This window comes from Cyanistes caeruleus, chromosome 9 (assembly GCF_971803275.1).
Source record: "Cyanistes caeruleus chromosome 9, bCyaCae1.hap1.1, whole genome shotgun sequence".
Classification (NCBI taxonomy): Eukaryota; Metazoa; Chordata; class Aves; order Passeriformes; family Paridae; genus Cyanistes; species Cyanistes caeruleus.
Window position 1 is genome coordinate 33,499,388 of NC_141709.1, and position 24,156 is coordinate 33,523,543.

Genomic DNA, 24,156 nt, shown 5'->3' on the forward strand with positions numbered 1-24,156 from the left:
GGGCAAAGGAAGCAGTAAAAGTTTTATAGACCGAGTTTTCAAGAAAGAAATATTATTTTTTTCGTTTGAATTTGTGTTGAGGGAACTCTGGATGAAGGCTGAGAAGGGCTCAGGCTGCACCTCCAGTGTGAACAGGACGCCCTTCAATTTGAGGTTACTTTTTTTTTTTTTTTTAATACTTTTTTTTTTAGCTGAGTGACAAATCTGGCCTCGTGAAGGTGAAACTAAATTGCTTTTGTAGCACTTTAAAGTTGCGATTACTCGGGGTGCAGATGGCTGGCAGCTGGCTGGAGCAAAAGCTTCCTGAAACTTTGTTCTTTCATAACCCGTTTGTGAAATGTCTGCACTTTTTTTGGTCAACTTCCAGTTTCACGGTTTTCAGCTGTGAAAGAGAAGCATAAAATGGCCTCACACCTCGCTCGCCTTTGCTCTGGAGCTGTAAATATTGCCACAGTTTGGCTTGGAAAGTTTCGTTTCCATGCCTGATGGTTGGGGGGATTCGTGGCTTATTTTTTTTTGGAGGAGGTTTTGATGGCAGACGGAGCCTCCTGGCAGTGCTGGCTCCCTCCTGCATCTTTCTGCAGCCTCCCTTCTCCTCTCCGAGCATCCCGTCCCAGCCCCGAACCATCTCCATTTGTCACCGGTAAATAGCAAAGCCGGCAGATGTTTTGAAAACAGGATGCTCGGGCTGCGCGTTATTAAAGAAAAAAAAAAGAAAAAAAAAAGAAAAAAAAAACGGAAAGAGAAACAGTCTAGATAGGAAGAAAGCAAATGGGCTCGGCATGCTCCCAAGAGCAGCAGCAGAATAAACACTGACCTATCTTCCTGACCTCCGCTCTCGCCAGTTCCTGGCCCCGCGCCACCCAAGCCAAACTACGTCAGTTGAGCCTGATAGTAGGCATGGCACAGCTGTTGCAAGTGTGACTCGAATTTCCTGTCTCCTTCCTGACAGACGTAGTTTAGAAAACCCAGAGTTGCAACAACAGCGCGGAGAGAGGCGGAGAGGGAGCGCTCTCGGCATCCGTGAGCGCTGGGGGGATTCTGCGGCAACAGAAAAAAAATTCCAAAAAAAATCCAAAAAAAAAATAAAAGGAGGCAGCGGAGGGGGAAGAGCCATGCGGGACGGCAGCCGGGATTTGAGCTGATGGGGTTCGGAAGGCAGCGATTAAAACATGTGCGTATTGCTCGTTAAGGCGGGGGTGAAGCGCAGGAGGAGCTCGGGCTGGAGGGGCTGCGCTCACACCGGGGACCCCGCACAGACCCCACGGACACGGGCAGAGAGGGGGAGCTCCGTTCCCCTTGGGGCTGGCACCGAGTCCTGATGCATTTCCAGTGCAAACCAGTCCAGGCTGTGTGCACAAATAACCCTGCACGTCTCATCTTTCTAATTTAGAGAGAGAGAGAGAAAAAAATAACCTGCAAAAATACCTGTTTGCAGCTGCCACCAAAGGAGTTTGTTTTTCCTAACACTGAATTTCCTAACTTTGCTGGGAGGTGATAGGGCCCTGCAGCTTTGCACTGAAACAAAATAACCTGGAAGGAGTTCTGCAGGCACTCGGGTAACGCCTGAGGGAGCAAACCACACTAATTTACATTATTGTTACATATATACTCCATTTTTCCTGCGTTTTTCACCCTGTCCAGCTTCCAGCTGCATCAACTGCTGTGTCAGGAGGGATTGTGAGTCAGTGATGATAAAAAAGGGGGGATTTTCTGTCTTGGCATCAGGCAGCTGTCCTTAGCCTCACTTAGCATCACTGCAGATGGGACCAGCTCGAATCCCCAATTGGGGATGTGGGGCAGGATGTGCTCAGTGCATCCCCTGGATCATGAGAAGGAGCAGGTTTTTTCCCAGCTGAAATGCTGGCCTGGCCAGCTCCAGGTTTTCATGGGGCCATCCCATCATGAAACGGAGGGATGGAGAACAGGGATTGTTCTGCAGAGCTGCAGAGTGCGGGATGCAGCACAAACGGAGATACCTGAGATACTCCAGGGAGCTGAGCAGCACCTCTGCCTCCCCTTCAATCCTACCAGGCTAATTCAGAGATTCCTGCAGCCCACAGAGAGCAGAATTTGTCATCTCTGGGGTACTCAAAGTGTAAATAGAGTGTGAGTGGTCTCCTCTCATGACTTTACAAACTCTCTTGTCCCTACCCAAGCTGATACTTGGAGGACTCTTCCTTGCGAATCCTTAAACTGTGATTGCAGCTCTTAAAGATGTTTTGTTATTCCCAAGCTCTGGATAACTCCAGCAGCTCCGTTCTCCTCTCTCCCGTGTGAGCCGCAAGACAAACACAACCCAGCGCGTTTTGCTGGGGTTTCAAAGGGTCCGAGAAGCGGAGGTTTAAGGTTTAAGGGTGCTTAAACAAACATCTGGCCACGAATGTAAACCGCTGGAGGTGGCGGCCGAGTGCCAGCGGTGGATGTGCCGTGCCCGCAGCCCCCAGCCCCATCCCTTTGCTACGTGATGTTTCCCTTAAGCGGTGCCGAGCTGTTTAGTCTTCCCCCGGCTTTGCGCTGCCGCTTCCTTTGTTTAATCGCCGCACAAAGAGAGGTTTGTTCGCCTCGGCGGAACAAAGACACTTCCACGTCTCCTGTTTTTCCGAGGCGGGATGAATCACTGAGCTCCGCCGCTATTGCCGGGGGTTTGCGCTGGGGAAGCGGCGCTCGGAGCGCCCCGGCGGGGCCGGCCGCGCTCCGCACCCCCCGCACCCCGCTCCGCTTTGACGTCTCTCTTTAACCATTCCCTGCCCGAGCAGGACCCCGAGCCGGAGACATGCTGCAGGAGGTAGGAGCTGGTTTTTTGGCTCGTTTTGGGGATATTCCAGCAGCTGGGGGTTATCTGGTGGTGTCGGCGGTGAGGATGTCCTTGTGCTAAAGGACGGGGCGCTGCGGGAGCGGGGTTTGCTCGGAGCGGTGAGCGGGAGCTTCCAGGGAAATCTGCTGGATGGGGAGGGAACAGCTCCGGGTGCTGGCTCTGAGCCAGGCTGGAAACCCCTCGGGATTTGGGGAGCTTGGTCCCAGTCAGCTCCTGTGTACCAGTCATCATAAATGGACTTTTTGCCCCAAAAAGTGTGCTCCTCCTCCCGTGCTCGTTCCCCTCTGAGCAAATCATTCCGGGGTTCTCAAACTTGCCCTAAAAGCGGGGTGGAATGTTGGAGCCAGAGGTATTTTATAATGTAATATTTTGTCCTTGCGAGCCCTCTAGGGCTGTCTGTGCAGATATCTTGGTTAAACCGCTGCAGATATTTAAATTGGTATATTGGAAATATTGGATATTTAAACTGGAATATTGGAAATACTGGATATTTAAATTGGAATATTGGAAATACTGGATATTTAAACTGGAATATTGGAAATATTGGATATTTAAATTGGAATATTGGAAATATTGGGTATTTAAATTGGAATATTGGAAATATTGGATATTTAAACTGGAATATTGGAAATACTGGATATTTAAATTGGAATATTTGAAATACTGGATATTTAAATTGGAATATTGGAAAGCAGCAGCGCTGTCTGTGGGATGTGTGGGGACAGGAGATGGTGTCACCATCTGGGACACTCTCCTGGAGCAAAGGGATTTTCAGTGCTGGATGCTATCCCATCTTCTGCAGAGATCAAGGCTTTGGCTGTAGAATTTTGGTTCAAATCCTCCCCCCCAGGAGCATTTTGGGGAGCTGTCACCCATCCTCGGGGCCACAGCAGTGCCCAGGACCTTCCAGCGTGCCCTTTAACCAGTTCTGGCTTTCCTGGGACGTGATGGGGTTTTAAAAGTTCTGCATTCTCAGACTTTTACGTTATAACACGTCAGGGTGGGGCTTAAATAAATAATAGCTCAAAGGCAGGTTCAAAATGAATCATGAGCTGAGGGCAGCACTGGAGAGTGACTAAATGTGGGGAGCAGGGACCTCTCTGCAGTGAAGGGTGCTGGTGACATCACTCGGGATGAAGGAGCTGAAATGGGTTTCAGGTCAGTCCTAATCCTCATCCTGGTTTGGAGTGATTTCATGGACTCCAAACTCCTCGTTTTTATTCCCCAGTTGTGCTCCACGGGGCTGATCCAAATATTTGCATTAAGGGAAATGAATTGAGAGATGCTGAGTTATCAAAGGCAGGACAAGTCGTGGAGATGGTTTGGGATGGAGATTCACCCTCAGAGCTCTGAGAGGGAGAGATTCCCCCGATTAAAGCCTGGCTTAAAGCAAACAAACCAGAAGTGCCTCACCTTGCTGCTGGTTTAGCACAGCTGGGCCAACGGCAGCAAAGGGATTCTGAGGAGCATTTGCCTATCTCTGCGTGAGAAGGAGTTTTCATTTCATTTTATCTCCATTAATTAGTGCCTCCTCTATGGGTTTGATGCTTGCATTAGGCTCATTTTCATTTTGGCAGGACCAGCTGCCACATTTTTTTTGAGGGGATGCTGAGCTACACCAACTTCTTCCCTGGATTTTCACTGCCCTCTTCCCAGGATTCCCTCTTTACCCCAAAACAAACTTCTGTCGATTCAAAGCTGCCAGAATCATCTTTATTTTTTTTTTTTTTTTTTTTTTTTTTCCAACACGGGCATCTTGGAAAAGTCTTCTCAGGGCACAAAGTTATTTGAATTTTCCAGAGCCTGTTCTCCTACTCAGGTAAAACCCCAGCTGGATTTGCCTAAATGATGACTGCAGAGCTTGATTCAAATTTAAATTAAATTCAAATTGCTGCTTCAGACGATTAACAAAATCCCATGTTTAATTGCACTGCTCTCTTGTTAAATGACAAAGGCTCTGTTAGTTGTTATTTTAGGGGTGTTTTTTTCTGATTGAGGATATAATCCAGGTTATCCCACCCCAAATTCCCAGCATGTCCCAGCTCCCCGGAGGAGCAGGGAGGCTCTTTGGTTTGTGGGCTCTCCTGACGCAGTGGCTCGGCTTCCTCCGGCACCGAGGCTGTGGTTTGCAAGGGTGTGACTGACACAAGATTTGGGGCTGAGATCCGCAGCTCCTGCAGCGCTCTCTGCTCTCCGGGCCACAGATGTTGTCAGGGCTCTCTCTTTAATCAGCTTGGTGTCAACAAACGAGCTGCTGCAGGTTTGCATTTTGCGCTGCTGGTTCTCGGCAGCTCCCCTTGCTCCGTCTCCTTCTGCCCTCAACACATCCAGCATTCCTCCAGCTGCTGAAATGCTAAAAATGGCATTGCAGAACGAGTGTTCTGGCCTGTTTCTGCTTTTGTTTACTCGCCTCTCCTCAGAGGGAAGAGTAAAAGCAGTGCTGGGATGAGAAATTGGTGCGGACACCGAGCACGCTGCTCTGGGGAGTCATCCAGGCCTGGATGGGCCTTTTGTGTGGTTCTTCCTCCCAGCAGTGCAGTTTGTGTTATAAAATGCACCTTCCAGAGGGGAACAGAGAGGAAATCCATACAAAACCCACCCAGATCAGCTGCAGACTCCAAATGTAGCTGCCAAAAGAATTGGGTAGGAGAGATCTGTTCTGGATATTGGAAAAGCATTTTGGGTGGAGCAGAAACCAACCTGAGCTTCCTCCAAACCTCCCTGCTGGGGTTTTTCCACCCAAGGAGACCAACAATCTGTCCTTTGTCCATCACACAGCGAGAAATAACTGTCCAGGACCAGGCTGGACAGGGCTTGCAGCAGCCTGGGGTGCTGGAGGGTGCGGAAGGGATGGAACACAATGGTTTTCCAGGTCCCTTCCAACCCAGACCCATGTGGGCTTCTCTGAAACCTTAAACTCTGCCACTCCTGGTGTTCCACATCAATCCAGACCGATGGAAACCCGGCCCAAGGGCTTGGGCAGTGCGGGTGGAATACTGAGACTGGGATCCGTGGCAGTGGTGTTGGGATTGGGATCCAGGGTGGTGTTGGATGTTCCAGGACTGGGATCATGGATTGGGATCCAGGAGAGGTGGTGTTGGATGTTCCAAGGTTGGGATCCATGGGCAGTGGTGTTGGACACTCCAGGACAGGGATCTGGGATGGTGTTGGACACTCCAGGACTGGGATCCAAGGTGGTGTTGGACACTCCAGGATTGGGATCCGGGATGGTGTTGGACACTCCAGGATTGGGATCCATGGGCAGTGGTGTTGGACACTCCAGGACAGGGATCTGGGATGGTGTTGGACACTCCAGGACTGGGATCCAGGGTGGTGTTGGACACTCCAGGACTGGGATCCATGGGCAGTGGTGTTGGATCCATGGGCAGTGGTGTTGGACACTCCAGGATTTGGATCTGGGATGGTGTTGGACACTCCAGGATTTGGATCCGGGATGGTGTTGGACACTCCAGGACTGGGATCCAGGGTGGTGTTGGACACTCCAGGACTGGGATCCAGGGTGGTGTTGGACACTCCAGGACTGGGATCCAGGGTGGTGTTGGACACTCCAGGACAGGGCTGCAGGAGCAGGCAGGAGCAGATCCGGCCCCGCAGGGCACACGAGGATTTCTCCAGCCCCATCCCGGCCGGGCACACCTTGCCCACAAATGACACACACGGATTTTCAGGGAAGCTTTCCCCGTGAGCTGAGCCCTTCCCCGCGGCTGCCGAGGGGGATTTTCCTCCCTCGGCGCTGAGTAACACCCGGAATTCCCGGGAATGGAGCGAGCCAGGCTGGCTGTGGAGCAGCACAAACCCTCGGGCAGGCTCCTGCAGGGAGCTTCTCCTTTCCGCCATCGGGAGCGATTTGCATATTTCGAGTTCATTTGGCTGGAAATGAGCTGGAAATGCCCCAGTGCTGCAAACACTCAGCTCCAACTTCCAATTCATCACTTTTTTTTTTTTTTAAAGCCCCAGCGTTGCGTAAATCCCGTCCCACCCAAGGGAGGTTCTGCCGCTCTCAGAAATGCTAAACTTCACTGTGCAGGGAGGAGGAAAAATCTGAATATTGTTCTGTCTACATCAGATAGATGTTCTCGCTTTCATGAGCAGCCACATGCTGATTTATGGCAACCTGCTATTTATTTATCAACATTTACATTGTGGATTTCTAAATTATTCTAATAACATCAGGCCAACAAGTTGGTCATGATGTTGCTCCTTTAAAGTCTTCCTTTGAACGTCTCTATAAATCAAGGCTGCTTTGATGTGAAATTGGAGATTTCATAAGGCTGTGTTTACTTTTGGGTTTCCAAAATCAGCTGAAGGGAAAACAAAAAACAAAACAAAAAAAAAAAAAACCCAAAAAACAAATAGTACTTTGTATCTCATTAAATAAAGAGTTTCTGGCGCATTAAATGCGATATTGTTTTAGGAAATTAAGAACTAGAAAGTGTTGCAAAAGAAATTTGATTTTTTTTTAATGACTGATAGTTGACTCCAACCATTTCACTTTTCTCCAGGCACTGAAATACAGCTGAAATCTTTCTCCTTTAGTGCCCTTTAGTGAGAAACAGGCTCGTGGTTCTTGGGGGTTTTTTAAAATTTTAAGCATTTCATGCACTTCCCATCATTCTCCATGGAGTACCTAGGAAGGAAAATCGATGGGAATTATGAAACAAATTTGTTTGCCATGGTCCTTTCTGTAAGTGATGTAACAGCAGGAAGACACAGATAAGCGGCATTCCAGCTGCTCCAAATGCAGGAATTTTAACTCTTGACTTCCAGACTTCCCAAGAAATGCTCCACAATTCCAAACTCCAGGAGTGCAACACAGGAATGAGATGTCAGGAGAAAGTTGGGCATAACAAATATTCCTTCAGTGGGGTGGCATTAATCCCATTTTTTGTTTAATTTGGAGCAGAGTGTGGCATCCATCCCCATCCCAGACAAAATTCCCCATTCTCTGTCTGAGCCCGCTGTCAGTGGATGGATGATGGATGGATGGATGGATGGATGGATGATGGATGGATTGATGGATGGATGGATGGATGGATGGATGGATGGATGATGGATGGATGGATGGATGATGGATGGATGGATGGATGATGGATGATGGATGGATGGATGGATGATGGATGGATGGATGGATGGATGGATGGATGGATGATGGATGGAGGGATGGATGGATGGATGGATGATGGATGGATGGATGATGGATGGATGATGGATGGATGGACGGATGGATGATGGATGGATGGATGGATGGATGGATGATGGATGGATGGATGGATGGATGGATGATGGATGGATGGATGGATGATGGATGGATGGATGATGGATGGATGGACGGATGGATGATGGATGGATGGATGGATGGATGGATGATGGATGGATGGATGGATGGATGGACGGATGGATGATGGATGGATGGATGGATGGATGGATGATGGATGGATGGATGGATGGATGGATGATGGATGGATGGATGGATGGATGATGGATGGATGGATGGATGGATGATGGATGGATGGATGATGGATAGATGGATGGATGGATGGATGGATGGATGGATGGATGGATGATGGATGATGGATGGATGGATGATGGATGGATGGATGATGGATGGATGGATGATGGATGGATGGATGGATGGATGGATGATGGATGGATGGATGGATGGATGGATGATTTATGGATGATGGATGGATGGATGGATGGATGGATGGATGGATGGATGATTTATGGATGATGGATGGATGGATGGATGGATGATTTATGGATGATGGATGGATGGATGATGGATGGATGGATGATGGATGGATGGATGATGGATGGATGGATGATGGATGGATGGATGATTTATGGATGATGGATGGATGGATGGATGGATGATGGATGATGGATGGATGATGGATGGATGATGGATGATGGATGGATGGATGGATGGATGATGGATGATGGATGGATGATGGATGGATGGATGGATGGATGATGGATGGATGGATGGATGGATGGATGGATGGATGATGGATGGATGATGGATGATGGATGGATGGATGGATGATGGATGGATGGATGATGGATGGATGGATGATGATGGATGGATGGATGGATGGATGGATGGATGGATGATGGATGATGGATGGATGATGGATGGATGGATGATGGATGATGGATGAATGGATGATGGATGATGGATGGATGGATGATGGATGGATGATGGATGATGGATGGATGGATGGATGGATGATGGATGGATGATGGATGATGGATGATGGATGGATGATGGATGGATGATGGATGGATGGATGGATGGATGGATGGATGGATGGATGGATTTCCCTCATCCATCATTCCCAACGGGACTCTGGCAGGTGAGGGGCAGCTCTTCCCAGCTCCCAGAGCCGGGCATCCCGCGAATTGCCAGAAAAGAGCTGCTCCCTGAAGTCCCAGTGAGGTTTAATTGCCCCTCTGGACCTGCGCTAATTACCCAGCTAATTAAGCGAGAGTAACCCTCGGCCCAGAAGTGCTTTTGTTCTGGGGATTTCTGGGAGAGCCGGCGATGGGAGCTCTGCGTCAGAAGGGTGGGTCAGGAGCAGGGTTTATAAACACCGGAGATCTGCAGCGAGATTCCCCCATCAAAGCTGGGGCAGGATCCCTCTCCCTGCAGAGCCTCTCCAGGCCGGAGCATCCCAGCTGCTCTTTTATCTCCAGATCGCTCCTGCGATGACTCCCGGTTTTCAGCAGCCTCTTTGCATAAGGACTCCTGGCCTCGGGGAACCGCAGCTGGGCTAAATCCACTTCAAAGGGTTTCCATCAGCAGCATATCCCTGCTCCTGTCTTTATTCTCCCTGTGATGCGCCAGGAACGCCTCTCCAAAGTCCCGAGGGAGCGGGAATGGCAGCAAGATTCATGGCTGGAGTCGGTGTGACACGGCCCGGGGCTCTGGGTGCTTCTTCCCGGCCCTCCTCAGGAGAGAACAGAGTTGTCCTTTCCATAAGGAGCCAGAAAAGTGGGAATTTCCACACTAAACCATCAGGGAGGTTTTCCCAGTCCCCATCAGGGTCACAGAATGGTTTGGGTTGGGAGGGACCTTAAAGCCCATCTCATCCCACCATCCCAGGCTGCTCCAAGTCCCAGTGTCCAACCTTGGGCACTGCCAGGGATCCAGGGACAGCCCCAGCTGCTCTGGGAATTCTATCCCAGGGCCTGCCCACCCTGCCAGGGAACAATTCCTGCCCCAGATCCCATCCAGCCCTGCCCTCTGGCACTGGCAGCCATTCCCTGTGTCCTGTCCCTGCAGGCCTTGTCCCTTTCAGGCCCTGCAAAGTTGTGGTGAGGCCACCCTGAGCCCCGCAACGTGGTTGGGCCCCTAAATCTGTCAAATTTGATCATAAATTAGGCCAAATTTTCTTGCTCCACATAGAAATGAAGCACTTTTGGTCAGGATGGGCTGACAGGGCAGCTGCCCGGAGGCTCCAGGAGCTTCCAGCCCTTGGTGCCAACATCACCACCCTCCCAGGGCCCCTGACCGAGGATTTCCGTGTCTGGAACCAGAGCTCAGCAAAGGAATAAAGGTGGGGAGAAGCCCTGAGCAGCGAGGGTTTGGTGTGGGACTGGGAGCGAACTTTCCCACTGGAAATCAAGGAAATTCCCACCCTAACGCAGGGCTGGAGAGGAGCTGGGAGGGAACCGTGATTCCCTGGAGCACAGGATGCATGGAATAGGGTCACTGCTGGTAATCAAAGCATGATTCAATGCTGGGGGACTTAATTTGGTGCAGATGAGTTCTGCAGTTGCTTCAGAGCAGGGAAAACAGGAAAGCTCCAGGCGATGCCGGCGCTGTTCCTCGCACAAGGCTCCAGATGCTTCCAGACTCGCTGGCAACGTTGGATATGGGAAATGGCACCTGGGCTTCATCTTTTTGGTGTTATCTGCACTCCTGCCAGCAGTTAAAGGCGCTCATGGCACGGTCCTGTGGCCACAATTTGGGCTGGAGGGTAGGGAGCGCTGAGCCCATTTCCCCATTCCCTCCTTTTTAAGGGAAACCCCCTGGATTTGGGGTGATCATCCCCTCCTCATCCATCCACTCCTAATTCCCATCTCTCAGTGAGCTTGTCAGCTCTAATTTCCTTTGGAAAGGGTGCTGGGATGATTATTAATTAGGAAATTAATGAAAATGATGCTGATGGGCATTACCGTAATTACCCGCCGGGCGTTACCGTAACCGCACGCGGCGCTCTCCAAAGCCCCAATCCCTGGGTTTGCTCCAGTTGGAATTTTCTCCTCTCTCCCTGCGATCTGTTTGTTTTCCCTGTCGCTGCCGCACGGATTGAAGGTCGGGATTGCTACAGGGGGGTTGCACATGCCGTAAACCATTGATCCCTGCAGCCTGCTTGATCCCTGAGGAGCAATTCCCGGGAAACAGAGCAGCTCCAGAGCATCCAGACATCCAGGAAAAATCCCAAAACCCCGCCACGAGCAGGGGAACATCCAGGATGCCTCGGTGTCTTTGAAAGGGTTGGGGGGGTGTGTGATAAAGTGAATCCTGCCACGGTGCCAGCACTTTTTGGGTGACAAATCCCAAGAAACTTTGCAAATCCTGTGGGAATTCCCACAGCTCCGGGAAGCTCAGCTGGGTTTGAGCCTCTCAGTCCTTTTGGCAGTGCTGGGATTCTGCTGCCCGTGATTATAAAAGTGAGGGAGATAAAGGCTGTGAGGAGCAGATTCCCACTTCCCGACGGGATCCGAGAATCCCGAGGGTTTTTCTCTGCTGCAGATGCCTGGGGTGACCTTGTGCTGCTCACAACATCACTTTGTGCCTCTGTCTGTGGGGTAAAGCCCCTTCCACTGGCCTCACCCGGCTGCTCGTGAGGGAACCTGAGCGCGGTTCCTGGCGTTTCCCTGGCTCCCGGAGAAAGGCCTGGATGCAGAGAAATGCTGCAGCACACGCTGGGCTCCGGGGCTGTGGGAGGCTCACGTGTCCGGGCTGCTGCTTGCGGCTGCTGCAAAGACGTCACAGGGAGGAGAGATGGGGTCAGGGCTCCCCTCGCCTGCCAGCGCTCGCTCTGCCTCGCTCCCACCCCTGCTGCTCCTCACGCTCCTTCTCACAGCTTTTGCTTGGCAGTTTCAGAAGGGATTTTGTCCCTCCTGCTGGAGGAGACCCTGCGGGACAAAATCTGGTGCCCAGCGCTGGGGGATGTGTTCCTGGGCAGCCAGAGCCACTCACATCCCAGCCCTTCCTGTGTCCTGTGGGATGGCAACCTTCACATTCCTCTCCTGGCCATATCCCAGGAAACACCAACCTTCACATCCCTCTCCTGGCCGTGTCCCATGGGATGGCAACCTTCACATCCCAACCCTTCCTGTGTCCTGTGGGATGGCAACCTTCACATCCCTCTCCTGGCCATGTCCCAGGGAACACCAACCTTCACATCCCTCTCCTGGCCATATCCCAGGGGACACCAACCTTCACATCCCTCACCTTTGTGATTCCTTTGAGAACCTTTTGATTCCTTGTGACACCTTTGTGACAGGATTTAAGGTGCTTGACTTACCCTGAATGTGAGGTCTCACTGTGTGATGGTGAGAGTAGGGCTGGATGGGATCTTGGGATGGCAGGAATTGTTCCCTGGCAGGGTGGGCAGGCCCTGGGATAGAATTCCCAGAGCAGCTGGGGCTGCCCCTGGATCCCTGGCAGTGCCCAAGGCCAGGCTGGATGGGTTTGGAGCAGCCTGGGGCAGTGGGAGCTGTCCCTGCCATGTCAGGGGTGGGATGGGATGGGATTGAAGGCTCTTTCCAACCCAAACCATTCCAGAATTCCCAGTTTCTGGTGCACTGGCGGGTTGCTGTGGGAGGTGCTGTTGTCCCAGCAGGTCAGACCCCCCTTAGGTGCCATCAGCTTCCCACCTCTGCTAATCTTGAGTTCAGGGAGAGGAGAAGATGGGTCACAACTTCCCTTGCTCCAGGTGGCCAAAGGCTGAGCTGGAATCCCATCTGGATGTTCTGGGCTGTCAGAGGGAGCGGGGGCCGGGATTTTGGGCACGTGTCCCACAGCACGTGGGGCAGCCTCGTGCCATCTTCCCAGGAGAGCCTGGGAGCTGGGAAGGCAGCTGGAGACAGGAAAGGATTTCACAGCAAAGATGGCCCTTTTATTTTGGGAATTCTGGCCTCTGGCACGTGCTGTGTTCCCGGCACAGTCGCCAAGGACGTCCTGAGCAGCGGGAGAGCTGCACATCCCAGCGATCCCGTGCTGGGAGCACGGCACAAGGGGATTCTCTTCGGGTTCCGTGTCAAGGACGGCTCCAGATTCCCTATAAAGGGATTGCTTGTCCGTTTGAAACAAAAAAACCCTGCAGAACTGATTAAATATTGAAATTTGGATGGTGAATCACAGAATGGCTGGGGTTGGGAAGGACCTTAAAGCTCATCTCGTTCCACCCCCTGCCTTGGGCAGGGACGTTACGGCTGCTTTCTTTTAAGAATGAATGTACGAATTTATGAATTGCAGTTAGAGATTTAAGGTGATTCTTTTTTTATACCTCTCATCTGAAGGATATTTCCCTTTGTAAAGGGACATTTTGCTGCCTTGCTGCATTTTGCCCTTTATCACGGAGGAACAAAATCCCCCATCACACTGAAAACGTGAAAAACGCTTTTAAAAAAACCAGCTGGGAATATTTTTAAAGTCTCAGTAAGGAATAGGATTAAAGCAAAGCAGGAACAGAGAGGAGACTGCTGCTTGCTTTCCCCTTATTTAAATATTCCCGCAGCTTCCTCCATTTTAATTTTTCCCAAAAAAAAACATGGCTGTGTTAGCAGAGCTGACAAAACCAGCATCACTTCCCTGATGGTCCTCCTGTGGAGCGGGGACCTCCTTCAGGAGCAGCAGCATCCCAAATTCCCCAGCGCTTCCAGGCACGCAGCTGGATCCGTGCGGATCAATTCCCGTTCCTTTGTGCATTCCCGGATCTCATCCCTCGCTCCCGGGCGAGCGCATCCACCCACGGGCGGAGGATGCGCTGCCAGGCTGGGACCAGCAGCTGCAGGATTCTGTGGCATCTCTGCCTCGGATGAACGCTGATTTTTTTGGGGATTGGGAAAGGATCCTCTCCCGTCGGAGCGGCGATTTCTCCGGGAGGATTTGTGCTGGCTTGCCAGGAGCTTTCCAAAATGCCTGAAGCCAATTATTTGTTATCTGTTTCTTGGGGTTACATTAAGGTGGGTTTAATTCCTGAAGGGTTATTAATTACTGAATTATTAATGGCTGCTTTTTTATTAATTAATATTATTTTTGTGCTCGGAGAAAGCCTCTGTGAGGAAAATATTCTTTAGAAGCGCCGATTTCTGTGTGTTTTTGGCTAATCGTGTGTGTAGTGTGCATGCAGAGTCCGTGGATGTCATTTTTGGGGGGAATTCGGTGATGCAGCAGTGAAAATGTTGGATTATAAAACCAGCAGGATCACAGCATGAATATTTAAGGGAATAATGCCTGAATCCCACATTTTGCCGAATGATCTTCAGATTTAGGGCAGATTTCTCCTCCGGATATGCAGTTGTTTGTTAAATACAAAATGGAGCAAATGGAGAAAATCCAGAACAAAAGAAGGTTCAGGGGTGGGGAATCTCAAGCTGAGATAAAAAGCTGAGCTTTCGGAGACATTTACCTGAACCGTTCTCTCCTCGTTTGTGACAGTAACAATTAATGAGCATCCTTAGAGGAAATCAACTCCGGGGGCTGAAAAGAAATTATCCAGTCACGGTGATGCCGAGCAGGATGGAAATGAAACCATCTGTCGCCTCCATCCCAAATATCCGCGGAATTCTGCGGGCTGGGGGAGTCTCCCGTGCTAAGGCTGTGTGGATTTGGGACAGGATTCCATAAAAATGCCATTTTTCTGTGCTCTCCCCCTGGCAGTTCAAGAGGATGCTGAACCGGGAGCTCACACACCTGTCCGAGATGAGCCGCTCCGGCAACCAAGTGTCCGAGTACATTTCCAACACTTTCCTGGGTAAGGAATGCATCCCGAGATGTTTATTTTTGGGCCAGGGAAGGGTTAAGGGCAGCCTGATTGCCCCCATTGACAGCTTCCCTCTTGGGGTTTTCGCTTTGGAGTGGCTGCGGGAAGGGGGGGAATGGTGTTTGGATAAATGTATCCACAGAGGAATTCCTTCCCCAGCCTCGGGATGCTCCTGGGAGGATTCCAGGGGATGTTTCTGGGAGGATTCCGTGGGGCTGCTGCTGGCTGCCTTATGCAATGCTGGGTTTTTGTGGTGACCTTATGGAAAGGACAAAGTCACAGAGAGCCGGCGCTGCCTCCTTCAGCTGCGCCTTCCCCCCCGAGATGGGGCTCAGACTAAACCCAACCAAAATTTTATTCCTTACTTGGTGCAAATCTGCTCATTTTGCGCCACAAGTCAGGGGGAAAAAAAATGGAATATTTTGCATTTCGTTCAATCTGTAGGAGCTCCGAGCTCCACGGACGTGAATGAATCCTCTGTTCAATGTTTGCTACGAGAAACGGGATTTTCTCAGGAAGCAGCTTCAGGATTTGTGACCATTTGCATCCCAAATGAGTGGCCTCATGTTTATGGACATCCCTGAATCCGACAGCTCCAGAGGGTCAGTGGGTGCTGGGCATTGATGGCCCGGGGTTGGAACAGCCTGGAATGCGTTCCCTGTGTGACACACAATTATTCCCATTAAGGATTTTAAAGTGATTGCAATATCCAGCTGCAGCTGCTGCCTGCAATCCACAGCATTAATAATCCCTGGAAATTTGGAGCTGCTTTGTGGGAATGCATTGATTTTATTGCTCAGCTGAAGGCAGAGAGTGAATTCAAGCAGGGAATAGGAAGGGATTGGGATGCAAAAAGGGGCAAATCCAGGGATTTGGCTGGTGGTCAGCTCCTCCCAGCTCCACATGAGTGTGGAGTGGGAATTGCCAATGTGGCCACCAAAACTAAACCCCACAAACACTCAGGGCAGTGGAGCCTGGATCCCAGCAGGGGCTGATGAGCCAGAGCTGCTGCTGGGGTTGTTTTAGTCACGGAATTCCAGACTGGTTTGGGTTGGGAGGGATCATAAGGATCATCCAGAGCCACCCCAGCCATGGCAGGGACAGCTCCCACTGTCCCAGGCTGCTCCAAACCCATCCAGCCTGGCCTTGGGCACTGCCAGGGATCCAGGGACAGCCCCAGCTGCTCTGGGAATTCTATCCCAGGGCCTGCCCACTCTGCCAGGGAACAATTCCTGCCCCAGATCCCATCCAGCCCTGCCCTCTGGCACTGGCAGCCATTCCCTGTGTCCTGTCCCTGCAGGCCTTGTCCCCAGTCCCTCTCCAGCTCTCCTGGAGCCCCTTCAGGCCCTGCAAGGGGCTCTGAGCTCTCCCTGGAGCTTCTCCTCTCCAGGTGAGCACCCCCAGCTCTCCCAGCCTGGCTCCAGAGGGGCTCCAGCCCTGGAGCAGCTCCAGGGGCTCCTCTGGAATCTCTCCAGCAGCTCCAGGTCTGAATTCCTGCTATTCCCTGTGCTCAGGAGCTCCCTTGGCAGGGCAGGACAGCGCTCTGCTCATCCCCGTGCTGCTCCTCGTGTGCCTGGGGACATCGGGGTGACATCAGTGACATCGGGGTGACATTGGGGTGACATCAGTGACATCAGGGTGACATCCCCCATGTGAGGCCACTCAGGGCCTGGCCCTGCTGAGGGGGACAGGCTCTCCAGATCGCAGCCTGATTGCTCATCTTCATAAAAAATAAACCAAACAAATGAGGGAAGCTTTTCAAAGCTGTTTCAGGAAGTCGTGCTGCTACGGCTGTTTCGTTTTTAACTCCCTAAAAATTTAATTAAATTAAATGAACACCCAAATTAACGGGAGTCTGCAAGAGAGGAGGCTGAACCACCAAACAAAAAGAGATATGTGGGTGGGACACTCATTTATCTCCAAAGCTGGGGATGATGCAGAGATATTAAACCCAGATCATGTGATTTCATTCAGCCTTTTGATTTTATCAGGCCAAGGAGGGACAGGACGCAGGGAATGGCTTCCCACTGCCGGAGGGCAGGGATGGACGGGATCTTGGGCAGGAATTCCTTGCTGTGAAGGGGGTGAGGCTGTGGCACAGGGTGCCCAACACCCCTGGCAGCGCCCAAGCCCCGGCTGGAGCAGCTTGGGACGGTGGAAGGCGCCCAAGGGACGGAACCTGTCGATCTTTAACCTCCCTCCCATCCCAACTCAGTCCATAATTCCATGCTGAAATGAGCTGGGAGGGCTCCAGGGAGGAGCAGAGGGTCCAGCCGAGCGTTCCCAGCCAGGACAGGGCGCGGGAAGGTCAGAATGACCACGGTGGCTTCACCCTTGGTCACACCAAGGGCCGGCCACCACCGCCACCCCCGTGGGGACAAACGATGCAACAAACCCGGGATTTCTGCTCCGGAATGGCCATTTGGAGCTGCCTTAGTCACTGCTAAGGAGATTATGGAGAGGAAAGTCCTTCAACAAAACCCAGGGAACACCCACTGATGTCAGCCGGGCTCTGCTGTGAATAATGGCTCCTTTCCTAATTGCTGCTCGGGATTTCAGAGGGCTTTAATTAAAAGTAACTCCTGCCTGGAAGGCTCTGGAGGTCCTCAAGGTGTGCAGAGGTTGTGGGAAAATCCATGGAAAACGGTCTGGGGGGAAGTAATGAGCCACTGGATCTGCGCTCTCAGAAATCCAGGGTGGTATTAAAACACATGGTTTTAAAGATTTATTTATTTACTAAAAACATCTCCACAGCCAAGTTTGGGCCCTTTTCACATCCCCTGAAATTGTGATTGTCTCTGAGGATGCTATTCCTAACATATCCATAAAGGAAAAATCTTTAATCAATCACTGACACCCATTTATTACTGGTTTTAAGGGCAGGGGGTATTGACCCCAGAAAGTGAAAATAGGGGAAATAGATGTGGTTTTACCTTATTCAGGGGGAAAAAAAATTAAAATGTGTTGTTTGAACATTTTATTTCCCTGAAATAAATTTATGAATAAAAATAAATATTAAAATAAATACATAAATATAAATATCTATAAATATAGTATTAAGATTATATTATACTATATTACATAACTATATGTTAATATAATATATTATTATCTTATCATTATATGTAGATAAATATATATAATATTCTATTATACAATACAATACAACATAATACAATACAATTGATATGATATGATATAATATATGATATGATATAATTGATATGATATGATATAATATAATATGATATGATATGATATAATTGATATAATATAATATAATATAATATAATATAATATAATATAATATATAATTTTCCCCCGAAAACTGAGAATAAAATTAATTGGGATTTATCCCTAAGGAGAACCTGGTGCCTTTCAGGCATGGAAAATCACAGAATCACTTAGGCTGGAGATGGTGGGCTCCAACCATTCCCATCACTAATCCGTGTCCCCAAGTGCCACATCCATGCACAGAGAGACATTCCTGGACGTGTCCAGCATCCCCAAACCACTCAGTGGCTGCAGGAGAGCAACCAGAGCTTTTTTAATCAGTTCTTTTTGTGTTTTTTTTTAATTTTTGGATGCCAAAAGCAGAGCCCCCCGGGTTTGAAGTGGGGAGCAGAGGCAGCAGCTGGAGGGCTGATTTTGGGGTACGTGCTGGGAGCTCACCCATTCCCCCCTGATATGTTCCAGACAAGCAGAACGACGTGGAGATCCCTTCTCCCACCCAGAAGGACAGGGAGAAGAAGAAAAAGCAGCAGCTCATGACACAGATCAGCGGGGTGAAGAAATTAATGCACAGCTCCAGCTTGAACAACACCAGCATCTCACGATTTGGGGTGAAGACGGAAAAGGAAGATCACCTGGCCAAGGTATGGGAGATTCCTGCTCTTCTGGGAGGATCTGGGAATGGGTTGTTCCCCCTTGGAATTAATATCCCTGAAATGATGTGGCCATTAGAAATGCTGTAATTAATGGTAGCCCTAAGAGCATATTAAATGAAAAATACACATGAAAATAGGCCTAAAATGAAAAGAGAGAAGGTGATGAAGGCTGAGGAGAACAATTAAGAAACACAAAATCAGCCCTTCGGTTACTCTGTGTTCATTAAGCTCGCACGTTCAGCACTTACATAATTACAATAACCATTAAATTTGTGAGCTTTTGGGAAACACAGAAGAAAACCATCCAAACCCTTCTCTTTTTGTGCTCTCCAAAGGAACTGGAAGACCTGAACAAGTGGGGCCTCAACATCTTCAACGTGGCCAGGTATTCCCACAACCGGCCGCTCACCTGCATCATGTACGCCATATTCCAGGTGGGTAATCCCGGGATGCAGAATTCCCACCGCTTCCAGCGGTGCTTTCACATCTAACTCCTGTCTGCCTGCTCCAGCCCCACGTGACCCTCATGTTCCTGCTCTGATCCCTCAGGAGCGGGACCTGCTGAAAACCTTCAAGATCTCGTCGGACACGTTCGTGACGTACATGATGACGCTGGAGGATCACTACCACTCGGACGTGGCCTACCACAACAGCCTGCACGCTGCCGACGTGGCCCAGTCCACCCATGTGCTGCTCTCCACCCCTGCCCTGGATGTGAGTGCCCTGCTGGGCTCGGCTTTGCCCGTGGGGTGGGCACCGCTGGCTCTTCCGAGCGCTCCCTTCGCGCCGGGCCGGCAGCGCTCGGAAATCTCAGCTGGTGGAATCTCTGTTTCACCTCTCTCCCGAGGCAGGGCCTTGTCCCAAAACAGGAGCTGGAAAAGTTTGCTCCCCTCAATCAGCTCCCCAGGGTGTTGAGAGGTAAAACCCCTCTGACAGGTTCCCGTTGCTCCATCCTAGGCCGTCTTCACGGATCTGGAAATCCTCGCTGCCATTTTCGCAGCCGCCATCCACGACGTGGATCACCCCGGGGTCTCCAATCAATTCCTGATTAACACAAGTGAGTTTTGTGCCAAATCTCTCCCAGTTTCACCCCAAAAACAATGGGAATGATTTTTACATGCCACAAATGAGGCTGTGCTGCCCTCTCAAAGTACAGCGCAGTAAAGGGAGCGAGACATTTTGGGATCAAGCAGGAATTAAAATACGATCCCTGACAAAGGGAACCGTTGTGGCACTACTTGTAAAGTCAACATTTCCTACTTGCTAACACAAACCAATTCTGCCAGCCCTGAGTGCAAACTCTACCATGAGGATAAGGTGAATAATCCTATTGCTGTTGACAACCAGGAAGCCAAATACAGGGCTTTGTGTTGTGTTCTGCCACAGGCCAGGCGTGGATCTGGATTCCAGAATCTGGGGATTGTTGTGTTTTGGGAAGGGTTTTTGCAGGATTCTGTTGCCAGAGGTTTGTAACTGAGTCAACTGAGTGTTGCTGGGGGCTGGCACTCATGGAGCTCAAAAAGAATCCCAAAATCCTAAATCATCCGGTATCCCTGCTCCAAACCCCATCCAGCCTGGCCCTGAACCCTTCCAGGGATGGGCAAAGGGAACTTTCCCCCATTAAAACATTTCAGTACCCTGTTGGAAATCCCACATTCCCCAGGCTGGAGTCCCACCTTTGGTGTTCCCTCCCCAGATTCCGAGCTGGCCCTGATGTACAACGACGAATCCGTGCTGGAGAACCACCACCTCGCCGTGGGCTTCAAGCTGCTCCAGGAGGAGCACTGCGACATCTTCCAGAACCTGACCAAGAAGCAGCGCCAGACCCTCAGGAAGATGGTGATTGACATGGTATGGCCACGCCCTCCTCTCTCCTTCACCAAAAAACATCATTTTTTGTGGTTTCCCCTCCTGAAATCCTGGTTTTTCCCCTTCTGGAAAGGTGTTGGCCACTGACATGTCCAAGCACATGAGCCTGTTGGCTGATTTGAAGACTATGGTGGAAACCAAGAAGGTGACGAGTTCGGGAGTTCTCCTTCTGGACAACTACACGGACAGAATACAGGTGAGGCAGCCAAATTCCCTGGATTTGGGCTCTTCTGCTCAGGATGGAGAAGCCGCTCTCCCGTTTTTACCGTGGCTTTGAAATTTGAATCATGCAGAGAAGCTGAATTCTCAGCAGACACTTTCTTCTGCACTAAGAAAAGAAGCACAGGGTGGTCCCAGAGGTTTTAGGTGACCAGAATTGGGGATTTTTTTGACACCTGGAACTGCAAACGTGGCACGTTCTGAGGTCAGGTTTTGAGGGATCCTAAATTTCCTTCCTGCTTTCTCCTATTTGTTTCTCCTGTTGCAACATTGCAAGAATTTCATTTGGAATTTCGTATCCAGAGCAACTCAGAGCTGGAATTACTGCTGTGCTGTCTGTTCCCTCAATAATTCAATCCCTGATTTACAGAAGTGACCAGGAAATGCTGGAACAGGGTTGTGCAGTGAGCAGGACAAGATCCATCCTGCTCTGCTCTCCACTTTGATGACCAACTCCTTTAACAGCAGGCTCCTGGGAAAACTCTTTAAATCTTTATTTCAAACACCCTGGTGCTGCCTAAATCCTTGTGGCCACTTAGTCAGGCCTGTGTGGACGGGATGTTACTCACCCCATAAAGTGGGAGCATTTCACCTCTTTCCCTGAGAGCTGGAAGTGGATTTTGAATGGTGGGAAGCAGCTGGATTCCCAAAGAAACCTGTGTGACATCACTGACCCTTCCACAGCTGCACCAGCTGTGGGGCTGGAGCTGTGCGAGGGCTGGGGCAGCTGAGCTCATCCATGGAGAGGGAATCATGGAATTCCAGGCTGGTTTGGGTTGGGAGGGACTTTAAATTCATTCCGTGCCACCCCAACACCTCCCACTGTCCCAGGCTGCTCCAAACCCATCCAGCCTGGCCTTGGGCACTGCCAGGGATCCAGGGACAGCCACAGCTGCTCTGGGAATTCTATCCCAGGGCCTGCCCACCCTGCCAGGGAACAATTCCTGCAATCCCAAGATCCCATCCAGCCCTGCCCTCTGGCACTGGCAGCCATTCCCTGTGTCCTGTCCCTGCAGGCTTTGTCCCCAGTCCCTCTCCAGCTCTCCTGGAGCCCCTTCAGGCCCTGCAAGGGGCTCTGAGCTCTCCCTGGAGCTTCTCCTCTCCAGGTGAGCACCCCCAGCTCTCCCAGCCTGGTTCCAGAAGGGCTCCAGCCCTGGAGCAGCTCCAGGGGCTCCTCTGGAATCTCTCCAGCAGCTCCAGGTCGTTAGTATGCCACAGTGCAATGTTTCTGATATTTTTATGGTCTGTTTCATAACCAGACAATCTTTTGGTGCAACGTTCTGCAGCTCCAGCTCGAAACCCTCTTCTCTTTCCAGCTGATTTTATGAGTTTCCCGCTGGATGTAATTGCAGGTTCTCCGGAATATGGTACATTGTGCAGACCTGAGTAATCCCACAAAGTCTCTGGAGCTGTACCGGCAGTGGACAGACAGGATCATGGAGGAGTTCTTCCAGCAGGGAGACAAAGAGCGGGAGAGAGGCATGGAAATCAGCCCAATGTGTGACAAACACACGGCCTCCGTGGAAAAATCCCAGGTAATTGGCCCTGAGCTGCAGCTTTTCCTGCCTGAGCTTGGCATTTCAAAGCAGAGACGAAATTCAGCTGCCTTTGCAGCACAATTAGGAGAGGAGCCAGCGGTTCAGAGCGTGGGTTCTGATCCACCCTGACATCCAGCTCTGCCTGGGGCTCTCACAGGCTGGAGAGGCTCTTCCAGCTCCTCTCCATCCCCCTGGGCATCTCCTCATTCCCTGCCCGTGTCCCAGTTTCCAGAGGGAGTTGGGTCCTTTGGTTCCCCAGGCTGGAACGGGCAGTTCTGCTCCTCACCCCTCCAATAGTGCCAGGATCTGCAGGATCAGGAGCTTCTCCCAGCTGGGATCCACCTCAGGATCCTGCAAAACCCTGGCTGTCACTCCTTATCCAGGACAAGTCTGCAGTGAGCGTGTCCAGTTGGATTAGAGGCTTTTGGAGCTGCTCTGTGCAGGGTGAATCCCAGAAGTATTCATTTATGTCCCTGCAAAACTTAAAAGGAGCTGGATTTACCAATTTTTTTGGTGATGAACCGGCTCATCCCTAGCTCTGATTCATAAAATGGTTTCAAGGTCAGATTTTGTTCTGACCTGCACAGCACAGGCCATAAAATTTCGCCTGGATAATCTGGAATGAAACCAGGAATTTCTGTTTGTCCAAACAGATTCCAGCCTTTATATAATGCTGTCTTGGTTGTTGTTTTTGAATGACTCCAGCAAGTCATCACTGAGGTTTTTCAGCTTGAATAAGTAACAAAATTGATGATAATTATTTCCAAATGTCCTCTTGGGCTCAGCCAAGTGCTTTCAAAATTATTCACTCAACCGCGTGGTGATTTTGTCGGAAAAATCTGTCGGATTTCTTAACCTAACAAGAAACGAACCCTTCAGCCAGGCTCGTCCATGTGCTCCACATGTGAGCTCCAGTTCATCCTTTGCTCCACATCTGCGCTTCCCAGAGGCTTCCAAACCTTTTTGCCATGCAGGAAGGACGGGAATTGCTCAAAACGCCCGTCATGGAAGGGCAAAGGAGAGAGGGAAGCGGTGTGTCCGTGCTGGAGGGAAACGAGGAGTGGATTGGGAAACAAAATACAAATTACATTTCAAAGCTTGAGATGCCCTCCCGCTATTTCAGGACCAGTGTTGAGCCATTATTCCATGATAATTCCATGGCTGATTATTCCATGGTTTGGGAGGTTTCTAAAGGAATAACGACCTGAAACAATGATTTTAAAGAAACGATGATTAACGAGAGCTGATTTTTACCAAAAATCAATATTTTGGGGTTCCAACCATCCCAAACTCTTTCCCCCCTCCATTTTTCCCCCGTGCAGCGGGAACTCCTCATCACCTTTTTGCCGGAGCTGCCTGCCCAGCCCGTTCCAATTGGATGCTCCCGGTCCTTTGGACATCCTGTTGTGTCTGAGGGAGCCGGGAGCGATTTCCAAAGCAAACATCTGCACGTTGAGCCCGGCTCCTGGGAGAGCCATTTCCCTGCTCCACACAAAGCCGTGGAGCGGGGCCGGGCCGTGCCAAGACGGAAGAATTCCAATCCCCTTTATGGCCGTTCCGCCGGCTCCATCCTGGACGCGGTTCCTCCCTGAGTCAGAGCGTGGCGGGAGCGTTGAGCTCAGCGGAAGGGCTGACGGAGCCGCGCGTCCCTCGCTCTTTCCACCGCTGGAACGTCGCTCCACGGGGGCCGGGCAGCGCTCCTGGGATGAGCGGCCCCGCTGGCTGCGCTCTTCCCAAGGAAATCTCCTCTGGGGTGGCTCTGGCAGAGGGCAGGAGGGAAAGGGGAATTGTGGAATGGTTTG

The 24,156-nt window shown here is 50.6% G+C and overlaps 1 protein-coding gene across 4 annotated transcripts in view; it reads left to right on the forward strand.

The window, feature by feature from the left end:
* Positions 1-24,156, forward strand: part of PDE4B (phosphodiesterase 4B) — a 165,478-nt gene that overhangs the window by 138,308 nt on the left and 3,014 nt on the right. For all 4 annotated transcript variants that reach the window (XM_086841630.1, XM_086841631.1, XM_086841632.1 and 1 more), the window contains 8 exons: positions 14,739-14,832; positions 18,538-18,716; positions 19,064-19,162; positions 19,278-19,442; positions 19,686-19,785; positions 20,425-20,579; positions 20,671-20,793; positions 22,169-22,351. In XM_086841630.1, the coding sequence (XP_086697756.1) occupies positions 14,739-14,832; positions 18,538-18,716; positions 19,064-19,162; positions 19,278-19,442; positions 19,686-19,785; positions 20,425-20,579; positions 20,671-20,793; positions 22,169-22,351 (1,098 nt within the window). The remainder of the gene's footprint in view (positions 1-14,738; positions 14,833-18,537; positions 18,717-19,063; positions 19,163-19,277; positions 19,443-19,685; positions 19,786-20,424; positions 20,580-20,670; positions 20,794-22,168; positions 22,352-24,156) is intronic.